We start from the raw sequence: 16003 nt of genomic DNA on the forward strand, positions 1-16003 counted from the left end.
ACAATGACACAATTAACAGTCTTCTGGAAAACAACATCACCCCTATTGTGAGCCTCTACCACTGGGATCTGCCACAGGTCAGACAATATTTCAATTACTGAAACACCTCAAAGAAAGTCTTCTGATAGAAATATTTTCCTAAGGTTAAGAACTAAGAGTACTTAAAAAAATTAGAGAAGCTTGCATGATTTTAAGAACTTGTAAATATTTCCTATTTGTTTGAATTTTATGTGCCTTGAAGTTTTGAAAAATCTCTTTCTGAGCTAGAAATACAAACAGAATCAAACAGAAATAAAGGTCTTTTTTAAGCAGCAGCTGACCTTCAAGTGTAATTATTGAATCTTGAAATTCTTATTTCCAAAGGTTCTTCAAGAAAAGTATGGTGGCTGGCAGAATATAAGCATGATTAATTATTTTAATGATTATGCAAATCTGTGTTTTGAGAAGTTTGGCGACCGTGTGAAACACTGGATCACGTTCAGCAATCCTTGGGTAAATCACCAATGCTTTCCTTCCAAACACTCCCATTGCACTGTTCTGTTCCCAAAATTCTGTGGAAGTGACATGAGAGGACAGGAGGCAAAAAAAATGGAGGAGGAGAAGGAAAGGGAGAGATTTAAACCATTAATCTTTGTGGCCAAAAACCTCAGCAGGCAGATTTTGCACAAGGGCAGAGTTTTAAGACATGAAATTCCAGGAAAATTTTGAAAACCCTGGAGAGACACCAGGAATTGGAAAGGCAGCTGCTATTTACCCTTCCCCATTCCTCAGCTCACCTAACCCTCCTCACCAACACCCTGCTCCCAACAAGCCACAGCTCGGTACCAAAGCGGCAGCAGGGCAGGAAATGGGAGCCAAGGAAGGGAAAAAGGGATTGGGGAGGGGCAGCCCAGGCAGAAGAGCACAGGATCCAGAGGATGGAGCACATCCCCTGGCTCTGGAGCCCAGGGAAGAACTGACTCTGTGTGTTTGCAGGCAGTGGCTGAAAAGGGCTATGAGACAGGAGAACACGCGCCAGGACTGAAGCTCGGCGGCTGCGGCGCCTACAAGGCTGCTCATCACATCATTAAAGTAAAAAACCTCCTGAAACTGTGCTTGAAGTGATGTCTCAATTAAGGATTTTTATCAGATTTCACTCTTTAAACAGAAATCGAGTTTCACAGCCATGTAATTTCCAAGTAGGACACTGAAATTATAATCTGGTTTTAAACCTCCAGTGCATAATCCAAGGCACTACCAATGTTCGGCGCTTGATTTAACACTTGTAACAATCTGATTTTTCCCTATATTATAAATGTCTCTTATAGTTTGTTTCAAGCTGGTTGAAAAAGAAAGCATCCAAGTTAGTCTAGAAACAAGAAGTAATCCTGGCCTGTGGAAATGAACCTGAATGTTGCAAGTGACTTCAGGAAGTCTGGTAAAAATTAACTTTTCATATGCCTGAATAAATTAGGGAAAGGCATCCAAAGATCAGAGCCATGGGACAGAATCCTGTCCTGAGGGCTGTGTGTCAGCTCCACGTGGATGTCGTGGAATTTAGGGAAGGAATCCTGCATAAAGGCTTTTGTGATGTCTTATATGAAATGCAAGTTTCTGTAATAAACACAAAAGAAATTCTGTGATATTTTCAGACAGACTTCAGTGCAAAAAGTTCCACCAGCTTTCCATGGCATAAGAGATGAAAATGTGAACGATTTATTCTATTTTTACATTATTTTTAGACTCATGCCAAGGTTTGGCACTCCTACAACAACACCTGGCGCAGGGAGCAGAGAGGTAAATCAGGATTCATTCTGTGATTGTGCTGCTGTTTCTGTTAAGGGCTTAAAGAACTGCAGAACTGTCCCTTTGTTTTAAGGGATGGTTGGAATTTCCCTAACGAGTGGCTGGGGGGAACCTGTTGATCCACACAGTCAAACAGACAGAGATGCTGCTGAAAGGTACATCCAGTTCCACCTGGGATGGTTTGCAAACCCCATTTACAGAGGGGACTACCCAGAAGTCATGAAGAATTATGTAGGTAAGTCCCAGTAACGAGGACATGAATAGATCCACACTTCCAGCAGGGAATAACTCCTGGCCAACGTGGGCTTTAATCAAGTGAGGGCACAGGTGACACACAGCAAAGCAACCAAAGGCCCCTGGGCTGAACACAGCTCCTAAAGCAGTTTGGGAACACACCAGGATACTTTAGATCACTGTTTCTCCATGTATGGTACCCAACTTAATTCTCCAAACCAAAAGGATGAAAGATTATCTCATCTTGAAAAAACCAGTTAAGCTCAGGTGTCCTTGACATTAACAGCAAATTCAGGAAAACCATATTTGGCCCCAGCACAGGTGCCCAGGGCAGCTGTGGCTGCTCCTGAATCCCTGGAAGTGTCCAAGGCCAGGCTGGACACTGGGGCTTGGGGCACCCTGGGATGGTGGAAGGTGTCCCTGCCCATGGCAGGGGTGAGGTGATGATTTTAAAGGTCCCTTCCAACCCAAACCACGCAGGATTTTATGATTCTTTGATTTATTGTTGGAGATATAAAGAAAACCAATTGCCATGCTCCTCAGAAGTTGTTTCCTATAATTATTTTGCTAGGTAGGAAGAGTGCCCAGCAGGGCCTGGGGACATCAAGATTACCAACTTTCTCAGTGCAAGAGAAAACCTATATTAAAGGCACCTCGGATTTCCTGGGAATTGGTCATTTTACCACTCGTTATGTTCTGCAGAAGAACTTTCCCTTCCTCCAAGTGTCCAGTTACCACACTGACCGTGACCTGGCTGAACTGGTGGACCCCAACTGGCCAGCTCCAGGCCCCAAGTGGCTCTACTCTGTGCCCTGGGGGTTCAGGAGGTTGCTCAACTTCATTAAGGTGAGTAGAGAGGATCTTTAATTAAAAAGGAAGAAAATGCCTGGTTTAGATTTAGATTTTCAACAGTTCCAGCTATTGGTCTTGTCATAGTGGGAATTTTCTTTGTCAAAAAACCCTTAATTACAGAATTCAGTCATTTTAAAATAAACCCCATAGTTAACCTAAATTCCTACTACACGTTTTTCTTACTTAGGTAAGTAAACATAGACAATTGTTATTAATGCACTTTGCTAATTCACATATTCTGTCAAAATAAAATGATTTTATGTGAACCAATTTAAACATTCCTGTTTGCAGACCCAGTATGGGAACCCCCTGATTTATGTGACAGAGAATGGAGTGTCTGAAACAGTGCAGTGCCCTCAGCTGTGTGACGAGTGGAGAATCCAGTACCTGAAGGGATACATCAACGAGATACTCAAAGGTCACTTAAAAACAGCTTTATAGGATTTGACTTTTGGAGTGTTTTCACCTTCTGCTTATTTTTTCTTTGTCATTTCCATCACAGAGAAATAATTATTCACAAGTCAAAAAGGACAGCAAACCAGACTCATAAATTTTCACCAAAATGACAACCTAAGCAAAAAATATTAATACTAATACAATAACCTACCTGAGATTCAATACTGCAATAAATAATCAGTTTCCACTTTCAGAAAGCAGAAATTGCTATGCCCATAGAACTCTAGTACCTTTAAGCTAAAGACAACAGTTTCAGAGGATCTAAGTTAAATTAATTTGTACTTCACTTTTCTGTCCTCCTCCCATCTCTTCCTGCTATAAACCAAAACATTTACAGAGCCATATTGTAAGGACAAAACTTTTATCAGTGATTTGTGTTCTTTTTTCCAGCTCTAAATGATGGTGTAAATGTCAAAGGTTACACTGCCTGGTCACTGCTGGATAAATTTGAATGGAACAAAGGCTTCTCTGAAAGATTTGGGCTTTACCACATTGATTTCAAAAACAAGAACAAACCACGGTACCCAAAGGCATCTGTTGATTACTATAAAAAGATTATCAGTGCAAATGGATTCCCAAATCCAAGAGAGGTAATGTCAGCTGCTAAATTTGATCTTTTTTTTCCTTTTTCTTTGATTTACGTGCCAATATCACATTGAATTTCAGGAAACAACTCGTATGAATATGGTACAGAAGGGACACTTTGGTTCTGTACATTAGGGATCTGTTTAATACAGAGATATTCAGATACTGAAAGCGGGAACAGCCTCAATTACTGTTCCTAAAGCATGCCACAAACTCCAACTGGACATACTGATGCAGTCAAAAATTCTCCATCAGAAATTATTTAGCAGTGCTGTCAGATTCCCAGGCAGAAAAATCCAAGTATGTACTACTCTACTGGAAAATTACCTGGAATGTATTATGTGCTGTTAAAAATTTTATTAAACAATTAACTCTGAGAAATAGACTGAAATGAAAACCACAAAGCCACAAAGAAACTTGCAGAAAATCATGAGTTGGTAGAATAAGGTAATTTCAAGTTCATTGTAGGGACAAGGGTTGAGGGGCAGGGAGGGAGCTGTGGGAGTGAGGAGGATGCTCACAGAACTGTCACCCGTTCCCAGGTGGAAAACTGGCATCGGAAGGCCATGGACAGCTGCTCTGCCACACACCAACACCTTGCTGCAGGTAATGATGGCTCTGTTTCGCTCTATAAAAGCAGATTCTCTAAAGTTCAGATATTACATTGCTCCTTGAATTCTGTTAAAAGGTATTTTCTCCACAAAAGCACAAGAAAAATGTCTTTATTTACTGTCTCCAACTAAAACCACTGTAGCTAAATGGATTAGCTGTGGATGTTACTGAAATACAGGAACTGGAAGAGCTACTACTCAAAATTGAACTTGGGGATGGCAGCATTCTCCTTAAAATAAAACTGCTAAATGCTTTTTCAAACACAAACCAAACCCAGACAAATCAAGACAACCATGCAGACAGAAAATCTCTAAATGTTTGACTTTTACATAAAGTGGAACTATAAAAATAAATAGAAGAGCTAAGGAGTGGCCCAAGATTAAGTTAGGGCTCTGATGCTCCTGGTAACAAAAAAAATCCAACACAACTGAACCAGAACACCTAAAAAACCTCCTGGTGTAACCCAGGACCTTTCAGGATGTCTGAAGAAGGAATTTTTTAAGAAAGAGCAAATAACTACTACAGATTCTTACAAAAGGATGAGCTAAATTCCACCTGGTAGGAAACATCCCAGCATCAGCCTGAGCTGATCCTGCTCAGCCTCCACTTCCAAGTCATGCTCAGTGTCAATAAACTGGGTTTACTGAACTCTTCAGGCTTCTCTGGGAAATAGAGTTCTACAGAGTAAGACCCATTTAATTTTTCAAACAGATACAGAGCAATCATAAAAAGGCCAAAGCTTCCCAAGGATTTCTCTTTGACACTTTTCTTTCACCTTGGGGTGGAGGGGAATAAAATTCAAAGGAGCAGTAAAATATTTGTAATGCACTGCAGCTAATTCATAGCAAAGACAATTCTTGCAGCCCTTCGAGCACTGACATGTCTTCAGAAATTTAACTTAAAAAGGAAAAGAGAAGGAAAACTATCATGGATTTGCTCCAGCTTCAGCAGACTTAGGAAATTCTGTTTGCTTTGTTTGCTGTTTATGCCAACGTCAACATTTTTATGGTCCAAAAAACCTTTATGTTAACTCTAAGTTAGGTATTACTGTACTCCAGAGGATTAAATCTCTTACATATTCCTCATTTCTCAAATTTTAGATTCCCTGATTACTCACATGGAAATGGTGACAGAGATTGTTCTTCCTACAGTTTTCACACTCTGCATTCTCATCAGTATTGTCCTCCTCATATTCTACCTTCGAAACCACAGCTAAAATTGATGTTTGCACACATCTTCATTTGCCAAAAGGACTAAGCTGCAACTGTTTTGAGTGGTTAAAATTTACCACAGATTCCTCTTTTTATACCCCTGATATGAAATATTATTTACCAATCCACCTAGAGCTTTTATAATTTTTCTATTCAACTCCCAAAACATCTTTTTACCAAATACATTCTCTTTCCATTGATTCTAAGCAGTAGATTTTACAATCCTAATTATTTTGGAAACTAATACACATTTTGTTCACCAGAGAAATAGTTAAGAGTAAAGTGATTCAAATCTTGCCAGTACAGATTTCAAGTGATTAAAAGCTGCTTGCAAATTCTGATTTCATCAACAGCATTTTGATTACCATGTAATTGCTATTTGAAGAAAGACAAACACATGATTTTAAAATATAAAAGGAATTAAATATTCCAAGAGCACTGCTTAAATATGAACTTATTCATGTCTAAAAGTTAGGAGAATATATACCTTGCTATTTAGGTGTGGAGAGTTGTTTGAAGTGAGTAATCCAAGGTGACAACTTCTGAATCAGATTTCAACCACATCTCTGCAGTTTGGTTTACAGGAACCAGACTTACCTTACACAACTTTGTAATATATTATACACAAAAATGTGGATTTTAAATAGTCCAAGCACTTCCCAAATTAATATTTCACCTTAAATCCCCTTCTACTGCAGGTAGAAACAACTACTATAAAAATTTGGTTCCACAATTCAGCTGGCTGTACTAGAAATACAGCTTCCTGTGCTTGAAACCAGAAGTTATAAAAATTTACAATAACCATCTGTAATTTATAGATTATATAATTAAAAGTATATGCTTTTAAAAGCATGAATATTGGGTGTTTTTCTTATTCTTACTTACCCATAGTTAACTTTTTAATGCAAAAATATTTCTGTCTTATATTATTTGGTCAGCATGTACAACCCTATGGAATTGTTTAAATTAGACCACCAAAATGCTACCTCACTGATTAATCAACAGAACACATGCAACTGCCAACATATTTAAATTATTATGTCCAGCCAATTATACTGATTTTGTTTTTCAAAAAATTATGCAAAACATACAAGACCACACTGTTAAAATAACTCACTTCACATTGAAGGAATAAAATGATTTGAAGAGGAGAGATGTATTTCAAGAATACCCCAAAATATAAATACAGGGACAAAGAAACCCAAACTGGATGAAGATCCCAAGGCCCTGGATGAAGAGGTTTCCAAATCCTTCAGGATAATGAAGAATCACTTGATCCCAGGAGAACTTTATTCTTATTTCTACTTTTCAAACAATATTGCTTGGTTTGTTGGTTAAGATAACTCACACTTTGAACAGTGTCTGATCGCATTTTTAATGATCAAAAAAATAAAATATGAAACCCCAAAGTGCACAACTTTGTTGAATGTCTGCAAATATATGAAAATACCCACCATATTTACAAAATATTTATACTGTACAGTCATAATTGCACTGCATTTTTAACAAATTAGGTGCCTACAGGTGAATTGTGGCTGTGGAGGCCCCACTTAAGTGTAATAAAGCAAATAAACCAGTGAAAATGAACTGTTTGAAGCCCAGAGTGTTTCTAAAAGTTCTGTTGGGACAGAAAACACTGAAATTTCCACCTTTCTGTACCTTTCCAGTCCTGCCTGTTCAGTAACATCAGCTTAAGTGAACTGCACCTGACTGCACTGAGTCATGGTAATAAAATACAGCCTTTCTTCACTGCTTCCATTTACTGCAGAGTCAGAAAAGAAACCTGCAAGGACAAAGGGAAAAGCAGGGATTAGCCACTCTTGTCAGAAGGTGAAGATTAGTTCATGGAGCAGCTTCCAGAACTGTTTTCAAAGTGCAGTTTTACTGCAGTACTTCATGACAAAAATCAATAATGACAGGAAAGATTTACCAAATCCTCACATCAAACCTCATCCCAAAAAGGCAAATCATTTCTGCACCAGTCCCTCTGCTTAATTCTTCCCCATTCTGATGCTTTTCCACTTGTTCTACATTTGCTTGCAGCAAAGCAGATCTCCCCTTTGCACCTTTCTCTGACTTGAGACCAGCATTAACAACAGGGAAATTTCTCTTTCAAAACTCTTCTCAGATTCATTGGCAAACATTTTAGAAATAAGGTGCAAGATTTTTTGGGTATCAATCATTCTCATATTTGGAACTATTCTGTCATTTGAACTCTAAAAACATAACTCAGCCAAGGTAAGAAGGCAAAAAAGTCACCACCTTCTGAATATCCTTAATTCTGTAAATACCACCTCACTCTTTTGGTAGAAAGTAAAATATCATTTTGCTTTTGCTAAAAAGTAAATATAAAGCTCAGACCCACTGAACTCAGGATAAAAACTGAATTTGTTTGAAGTTTGTGCTTTGATTCTTTCATTTCACCACCAGCATTCCCCACCTGAATTGTCTGATGTCCCATGTTCAACTGGAGCATTGGCACTGACTTGCCACGTTGTTTTAACCTCCTTCTGTCCATGCCCACTACTTATCTCCACCTTCCAGACTTCAGGGTTATCACTAAGAGAATAATCAAAAACCATCAAAATTGAGTCAAGTATTCAGTCCCATCTGAATTTTATACTGCAAACTCAAGTTTCTCTTACTTTTGATAGAATTTCTTCACAAGAGCTGGTCTGATAGGCAGCTGAAACACATGCTTCTCATCCAGAGGGTTCTCCTTGTAATACTTCATGCAAATCCTACAAGAGGTATCAGGTTATTTTATTTAAAGAAATGCTTGTACAACAGAACATCATCTTGTGTAAAATTAACTATACTCTCACATTTTATTATTTCCTTTAGTTTTCAGTTTTAGTCCCAAAGCAAAATTTGGCAGGAAGATTCAGCTGCTCCTTCTGCAGTTTCACCAGCATTAAGGTGTTTCTTTAAAACTGTCAAACGAACTCTATTTGTGATTGTCATTTAAAGAGAAAAAGTAAAAATGAAATAATTACTGTGTCAAAGGGAAGAGGTTCTCATGTCTGAACTGCAGTAAGCCTGTACAGCTGACCATTATTTCCAGCATATGGTGAAGCTTTTGAACACGGTGCACTTGTTCCTGGAGATCCACTGATGTGGAGGTGAAGTAATCCTGGAAGAGAAAAGAGCTTTTGCTCTTACCTGAGCCCTCCACTGCTATAGACACACAACACATCCTCAATAAATAAAATCATCTTCCTGCTTCTTTGGAGATTTTTAGAGTGGCCCAGCAAACTCAGAACAAAGTCTTATCAAAGTGTAACAAAGGTTCACTGCCTTAGCAGTGACCCAAATCAGACATCAAGGAAATTATCTGGGAATAAGGAAACAAAACAATGACATTTCTGCAGTGTGTTGCTCCAGCCTCATGATCTGCAGTTCAGTTTCTCAGCTTTTATGATTTGCATCCCACTATCAGCTAAGAATGCTCTGCTTTGGAAAATAAAAATAAAGCATCTCACCAAGTAGGTTGCTGTTGCAAGCTCCTGGCCTGTAAAAGGAACAGCAGGAAAAAAATTAAAATTTAATACGTGGTATCAGATGAAATATAAGCAATTCAGGTGATCAAACAGTAAATTCTACTGAAGCACAAAGTCAGCAGGAGTGTGATGTTATTTATTGACACAATCATTCATTCCAAACAAGAAAAACCCTCTAACGTGATATGGTCAAGGCATCATTTTATTTATCACCAAGGCTGCACAATGAATAAACCCACCATGTACTTGGAGACAGCCACCCTCCTCAGGACACACAAGTTTACAAAAGTAGTGAAAATAAAAAAAGCAAATAAACAAAGAATGAAAACAGGATGACAGATGCCAAAAAGAAATGAAGAGGTAACCACAGCAGTAAAACACAAAGCTATACTTCTTTTGAAACAACTAAGTTTTTAAAATTTTGAAATTTAGAAGCTGGAAATTTCTATTACTCAGGAAGCTGGAAACTGCACTTCAGCAGATGGGAAGGGAGAGAGATGAAGGTTACCCAAAAAGGTCATTATTTCCTGCATGGAACACCTTTTCTCCTGAATTCCTAATGCTGTTACCAAGTGTCAGGCTCACCTATGAAAAAACTGACATAATCCTTCTTCATCTTCTCCAAGCCAATCTCCAGGAGCATCTGAATGGGAGTGATGTCACTGAGGGAAACATCCTCCATCTTTCCATGGTAGGACTGTTGGATCAATTGACTTAAAAAACTGCTGCTCCCTTGATGAATCTGAAAATAAAGCAGTCTTTTTGTGATGACACTGCATAGAATATAATCAATGTTCAACAGAAGTTCAACATCAGGGAAACAAAATTTAAAAACAGCACAAATGAGGGCAGAGAAGGGACAGGAACTGCATTTTACTTGAAACTATCCCAAATTTTAGCATTTCTTGTGAAATACAAATACATACCCATGGCTGTATCTCACCACGTTCCAGGGATTTTATGACCAGAGTGAAACAGTCTATTAATTCCTGATAGGAACTGACACCTGGAAAGAAAAACACAGTATTTTAGTTATCAATCCAGGCTCTTTCTCTGGTTGTTAAGTCAATAACAACAGACCAACACACCCTTGCACAAACAAAACCCCTCAAATTAAAGAAATTACAGACTGCACAGGTTTTTGGCAGCTTTGTCACATGATGACTTTAAAAAACAATCATCAACAGAGATCACTGAACTCTACATATGCTGAAAACTGTCCTTCAGATCTAGAGAAAAAGGAATTATAAAGTTTTGAGTTTTAGAGCAGATAGTTTTTAGCCTTAAAGCAACTACCAATAGTCAAGTGCCTTCTGCAGTCAAATAAAATGAAATTATCTTCCTGCTGGTTTGCCATTGGAAGGTTGTAAGAAAAGACATCATCCTACATCCCTAAAATGGGCTCTTTTCTAGGAAGAGACTGCTGATACCAATTTCCTGAAGAGCTGATGAGTCCTTGAAACCCAGAAATGGACAGGAATTTCCCTGAAAAAGCAATACTGTCTTGCAGATAGAGAAGACAATGAAAGGAAAGAAATGAAATTAAATGTAAGATGGAGCACAATACACTTACCTTTCATTTTGCACCATAATTGCTCAATAAAATCCAGGTCTCCTCGCTCCCCAAAGATTGATTTTATGCAACTGTCCACAGCAGCTGTGTCACATTTGATTTTCTGGAAGAATTTATTGGACTTCAATGAAAAATGGTGCCTGAGAGTCAAAAATCTTCCACATCTGAATTTCTCCAGAGATCAAAACTGGCTGCATCACTAATTTTCCCCCTTTCCAGGGAAACTACCACACAGTACTTTGGAAGTATATTTTTATTTCAAAGTGAGTCCGATTCTTTGCAGAATTATCACAATGGATAACTGCTGGCCTTGGAGCAGAAAACCAAAGCCACTGTCAGAGAGATTTTAGATCTCAGCCAGGTATTGTCTGTGTACCCAGCAGTGCCCTGGGAGGCAAAAATCCAGACACACAAATTCTCAGAGCAGAGAACTATAGCTCCTGTTAGTATAAAGAACTATAATTCCCCATAGTCCTGATACAGAACAGTTCTGTTGACACAGAAATCAATATATTCTTGGGTTATCAACAAAATGCTGCTTCTCTCTTAACAGAAAACAGACCTAAACCTTTCCTTGTAGGCTGAGAGGGAAAAAAAAAATCTCAATATAACCAAAGACATTTTTTTATCATTTGAATTTGCCCATTGCTTTACAGGATCATAAACCTCCAGATAAGAGGACACATATTCAGCTGATACTATCAAATTGGCCCCAAATCACTAAATTAGGCAAGAAAAGCAAATTAATGCTAGAATGCAATGGCACAAAGGTCAGAATTCCTGGAAGAAATCAGACCTTCTCCCGTTATTTTTACACAGCAGAGACAGAAAGCAAGAGATCCATATTCCTTTTCATCACTATTTACATATAGAAACAATATACAAGATTTAGTCAAAATCTGAAATAACTGCAGTTAAAAGGGAAGCAGAATGACAAAGAGCTGTTAGGAGACTGCACACACCTCTGTTTCATTCTTGTTTCCAAGTGTATAATCCCCATCCAGTTTCTTCTTTAAATCTGGGAGTTAAAAAAAGTAAGTTCCACCACTATGAAAAGAGTCATCAAACCAGTCATGAATCCCCTGGCACATCATAAATGACAAAAACACTGAATAATAGAATTGGTTAATTTAACAATAGCTTTATTGGGTAAGGATATAGTCTGAAAAGACTTTTAAAAAATGTTTTTCATTATTTTTACTTTGCTCCATGATATTAGAAAAAAGACAGATATGTATTAACCTATTTAACTACTCTGTGCAGTGGCTACAGCACAGAAATGAACATTTCCAGCTCTAATGCTTTAAAAATTGTATGTGGAATTCCCTTTTATTCCTGTCAAGTGCCCTTCCCTCCCCATGGAACAAGCAGCAATTACCAGTCAGAAATTCCTGGACCAGTTTAAGAGCTGATTCAGACTCTGATGGCTCAGGCCACTCAGTCACACCCATCTTCAGACCTTCAGCCAAAACCTAAGGGCAGCAGGAAAATCACAACAAAAATCAGTTCTTCTTTGGAGTTCTGCATGTGTCATCCTTCACAGGTAACCTCACCAAAAATCACAAATCTCTGCACAGCTAACCAGGAGTTAGAAATTTTCAGAATTTCCTGGATGATTTGTTCTCTTTCTATTCAAGACTTCTAAAACTGAACTCAAAGTTGAGCTAAAAAAACCTCCTGAAGTTATCTTTGAAACATCTGATGAAGTTTTCAATAAAGCAAATTATTAGCACATAAAATCCCCATTCCATGCAAATGTCAAATTGGAATTTCTCCCCTGCACTCACCAAAAGGAACTGCAGCTCTCGGTACAGCTGGAACACAGGACTTCTGGGGTCCCCCGACTCCAGGACAATATTCTGAAAGTTCCACAAGTTTCCCTCAGTTACAAACTTCAGAAGTCAAGCATCCTAAAATTCTCATCAGTGAGAAGCGTGTCAGCACAACTTTTAATCCATCTTATGAACAGGTTACATTGCTTTTATCTTCTATCCTTTATACTATTCATGATGTGAATTGTGCCGAGAGCTTGGGTTCATTTGCTTTTTCCATCCTGACTTACCAGGGTGGCAGCAGAGATCAGTGGGGGAGTCTCCAGAATCTTTTCCACACCATTCCATGTGATATCCACACAGATGTTGCTTCCAAATTCTGCAATGGTGTCCTCTATTGCAGCAGCTGCAATCAGCTCATACTGAGCAAATCCTTTTGTTGTCACCTAAAATGAACAGATTTCAAAAATAAAACCAACAAAACTACCACAGGCAAAGTAATTTTAAAAGCATTTCACAAACACACAAAAAAGGGTCAATACCAGACAAATGCATTATAGACATGACCTGAAATCAGACTGTTATACAATAAAATCATACAAAGGTGAGTTTCCACAGAGGATCTAAAAAGCTTCCCCAAACCAGCATCATAAATCCCAAAATAGAGTTTTTAAACTTAAATTGAAGCCATGACAGAGTGTAAAAACATACAACAGATGAATGATGTCTTATTTTGTGTTCCATTTTGAGCTGTTCCAGGTTTGCAAAACGGGTTTTATCAGCTGTAGGACCTAGGAAAGGAAAAAAGTGAGACTCAAAAATCAAAGTTTGACACAATTCAAATTTGGCACTTCAAATCCATTCCCAAATACTCCATTTGGTGAAGCATGACTCCAGCTGTCCTTCAGAAAGCTGGAATTCTCCTTGCATTTCTCCTATTGATTGAGTCAGAGGTTGTGTAAGATGCTCAATGGCAGCAGTTTAAATCTCCTGTTGCTGCACCTGAGTTGAGGCAGGCCTGCACAGCTACAGGTGCATCAAGTAGATCAAAAAACCACTTCCCCCACACAGCATTGATTAAAACCATCTTTTCTCTTATTTTAATCCCCTCTTGTTCATTAAAACCAGGAATACAGAGCATTTCCAAGTATCACACAAAGAACAAAGAGAGCATTGTGACATCAGCATTCCCACAATTTTTAGCCTTCCTCATTTAATTTTCCGTGCACCATGATCACCTTACCATCACATGAAACCGTGTAAATATTGAGGCCTGTGACTTTGTTTCCAGCCTTGAGAGGCTCAGCTCCAATCCAGCACGTGTGCTGAGGGTCAGAACCATCACACCTGGCCCAGAGGGGAGGAAGCACAACCAGGTCACTTATCCCCAGGTGGGTCATGTTTGGGTTTTGCACCATCGTGTACAAGGAAATCAACTGCCTAGAAAAAGGAAAAAGGGAGAAAGCAAGATGCCATCAAACTTTTAAAATATAATTATTATATTATTATAATTTAAATTATAAATTTATATGCTTATATTTAATATACATTATAAATACGTTAACTTATATTATTAACATAGGCTAAAGATTCTATAATTATAATGGAATATTAAGATAATTAAAAGAATACATTAGTTAGATAAACCACATTTTGGTACCGTGCACTGGTATTTTAATAACACCAAAGACATAAATGAGATTTTTAGGGCCTTTTTTAACAGTTTTACCGAAAAAAATAAGCACTGAAGTCTTAGTGAGCTCTTTTTGCTCATCTACACCCAGTGAATCCCAACAGCCCAGCTCACAAGTGCTTTTCCAATAGCTGGATTTTAGCTACTTTTTAAAATGCTTTTAGCTGTTTAAAGTAGGGAGGCCCTTTTGCAGGATGGAAAATAGTCACAACTCCTTATAAACTAATGAGTAATTTTATCTAGGGGATTGAAAATACAGGTTCTGAATATTAGAAAAAGACACAAAATTACAAAAGAAAACTCCCTCAAAAGGGGAAGGAAATCTTTCACACTTACTTTGCTCTTCCAACAGAAAGAGCCAGGGTTCCAGGACTCTCCTTTGGCAAAACCCCAGAGGCACCAACAGCATCATCTATTTTTGATTCCTCCATGGAGTCACTTTCTTCATTGTGCATCTTTAAAAGAAATGTGCATTTAAGTCAAAAACTGCAAGGTGTGTGAAAAAAATCTGATAGGAATTCAAAAGTCTGGAATACATTTAACATCTATCATGCACACTTACAGCTTTCTGCAAAATATACATTGCACTGCTTCCATTCCAAAATTTTTCAACAGGACTTTTGCAACTGCCACCAACCAATGAGATCTCTACATCAGTCTGAAAAAAAGATAAATAAAAAAATCAAAACTTCTTAGTGCACTGTGTAGAGACACTGCATTTCAGCGTTATTTTTTTTAATACCAGAAACTGCAAAATTAGATAATCCCACAGACTGTTTTCCAATCCCATTGCATCCATTTGTGAGGCACTTGCAGCCTCCCTGCAGCACCTGAAGGGAGCCTACAGGAAAGATGGAGAGACCATTTCAGAGGATGGAGTGGCAGGACAAGGTGGAATGGCTCCACACTGACAGAGTAGGTTTAAATTGGAAACAAGGAAGAAATCCTTCCTGCAAGGGTGGGGAGGCCCTGGCACAGGGTGCCCAGAGCAGCTGTGGCTGCCCCTGGATCCCTGGAAGTGCCCAAGGCCAGGCTGGAAAGGGCTTGGAGCAGCCTGGGACAGTGGAGGTGTCCCTGCCATGGCAGGGAGTGGAATGGGATGATTTTCAAGTTCACTTCCAACCCAAACCAGTCTATGATTTTACCTCATAGAGATAGCGATGTGCGGGGATACTGTCCTTTCCTTCATCACGCATCCTGAAAGAAAAGAAAACGTTGAGATACGCGGCCTTTCCCCTCAGCATTACTCATTAAACAGCAACATTACCCACATACATTAAACGCTCCAAGGCTACAACCGGAGCCTCAGCAGCCTCCCCACAAGCGGGACCAGACCTCCCTCAGCAGAGCAGCGGAGATTCCCAGGCAGTGACCCCGATCCTCACGGGAGCAGGAGCCCGGAGAGCCCCGGGAGCAGCCCCGATCCTCACGGGAGCAGGAGCCCGGACAGCCCCGGGAACAGCCCCGATCCTCACCGCAGCAGGAGCCCGCTCAGGCCGCCGCCCGCCCGGCGCCGCCGCTCCGCCGCCATCGCCGCCCGCCCCAATCGAACCTCCCGCCCGCCGGCGCTACGCGACGCCTGTGAGGGGAGGGTGACACGTCACGCTGGATCCCTCCGCCGGAACAGAGTCCCCTGCTTTGGCGGGGAACTGAGCGGGACAGAGGCGCCCTGAGGGCTCGAGACGGGCGCGACGGGGCCGAAGGGACTTGGGTGGGGACTGGGACGGGGG

At 39.5% G+C, this 16003-nt stretch overlaps 2 protein-coding genes across 3 annotated transcripts; one reads left to right on the top strand and one right to left on the bottom strand.

Annotated features, from left to right (window-relative positions):
* The first annotated feature begins 402 nt into the window (after positions 1-402).
* On the top strand, positions 403-5758 carry LCTL (lactase like). 2 transcript variants are annotated; one of them, XM_058847012.1, is made up of 7 exons: positions 403-492; positions 976-1071; positions 1722-1776; positions 1859-2020; positions 2591-2865; positions 3163-3289; positions 5625-5758. In XM_058847012.1, the coding sequence occupies exons 1-7, from the start codon at positions 403-405 to the stop codon at positions 5738-5740; spliced, it is 921 nt and encodes a 306-aa protein (XP_058702995.1). In that variant the 3' UTR covers positions 5741-5758. The 2 variants fall into 2 exon arrangements, with proteins under 2 accessions (XP_058702995.1, XP_058702996.1); XM_058847013.1 differs by lacking the exon at positions 976-1071.
* A 1343-nt stretch (positions 5759-7101) lies between these two features.
* On the bottom strand, positions 7102-15919 carry ZWILCH (zwilch kinetochore protein). The gene is made up of 18 exons (XM_058846898.1): positions 15749-15919; positions 15419-15470; positions 14836-14931; positions 14610-14728; positions 13824-14020; positions 13292-13371; positions 12871-13026; positions 12596-12667; positions 12187-12280; positions 11771-11826; positions 10809-10911; positions 10162-10241; positions 9821-9977; positions 9218-9246; positions 8732-8868; positions 8381-8476; positions 8176-8294; positions 7102-7518 (listed from the first exon to the last, which is right to left on the bottom strand). The coding sequence occupies exons 1-18, from the start codon at positions 15802-15804 to the stop codon at positions 7427-7429; spliced, it is 1791 nt and encodes a 596-aa protein (XP_058702881.1). The 5' UTR covers positions 15805-15919; the 3' UTR covers positions 7102-7426.
* Positions 15920-16003: the final 84 nt, after the last annotated feature.

This window comes from Poecile atricapillus, chromosome 11 (genome assembly GCF_030490865.1).
Source record: "Poecile atricapillus isolate bPoeAtr1 chromosome 11, bPoeAtr1.hap1, whole genome shotgun sequence".
Classification (NCBI taxonomy): domain Eukaryota; kingdom Metazoa; phylum Chordata; class Aves; order Passeriformes; family Paridae; genus Poecile; species Poecile atricapillus.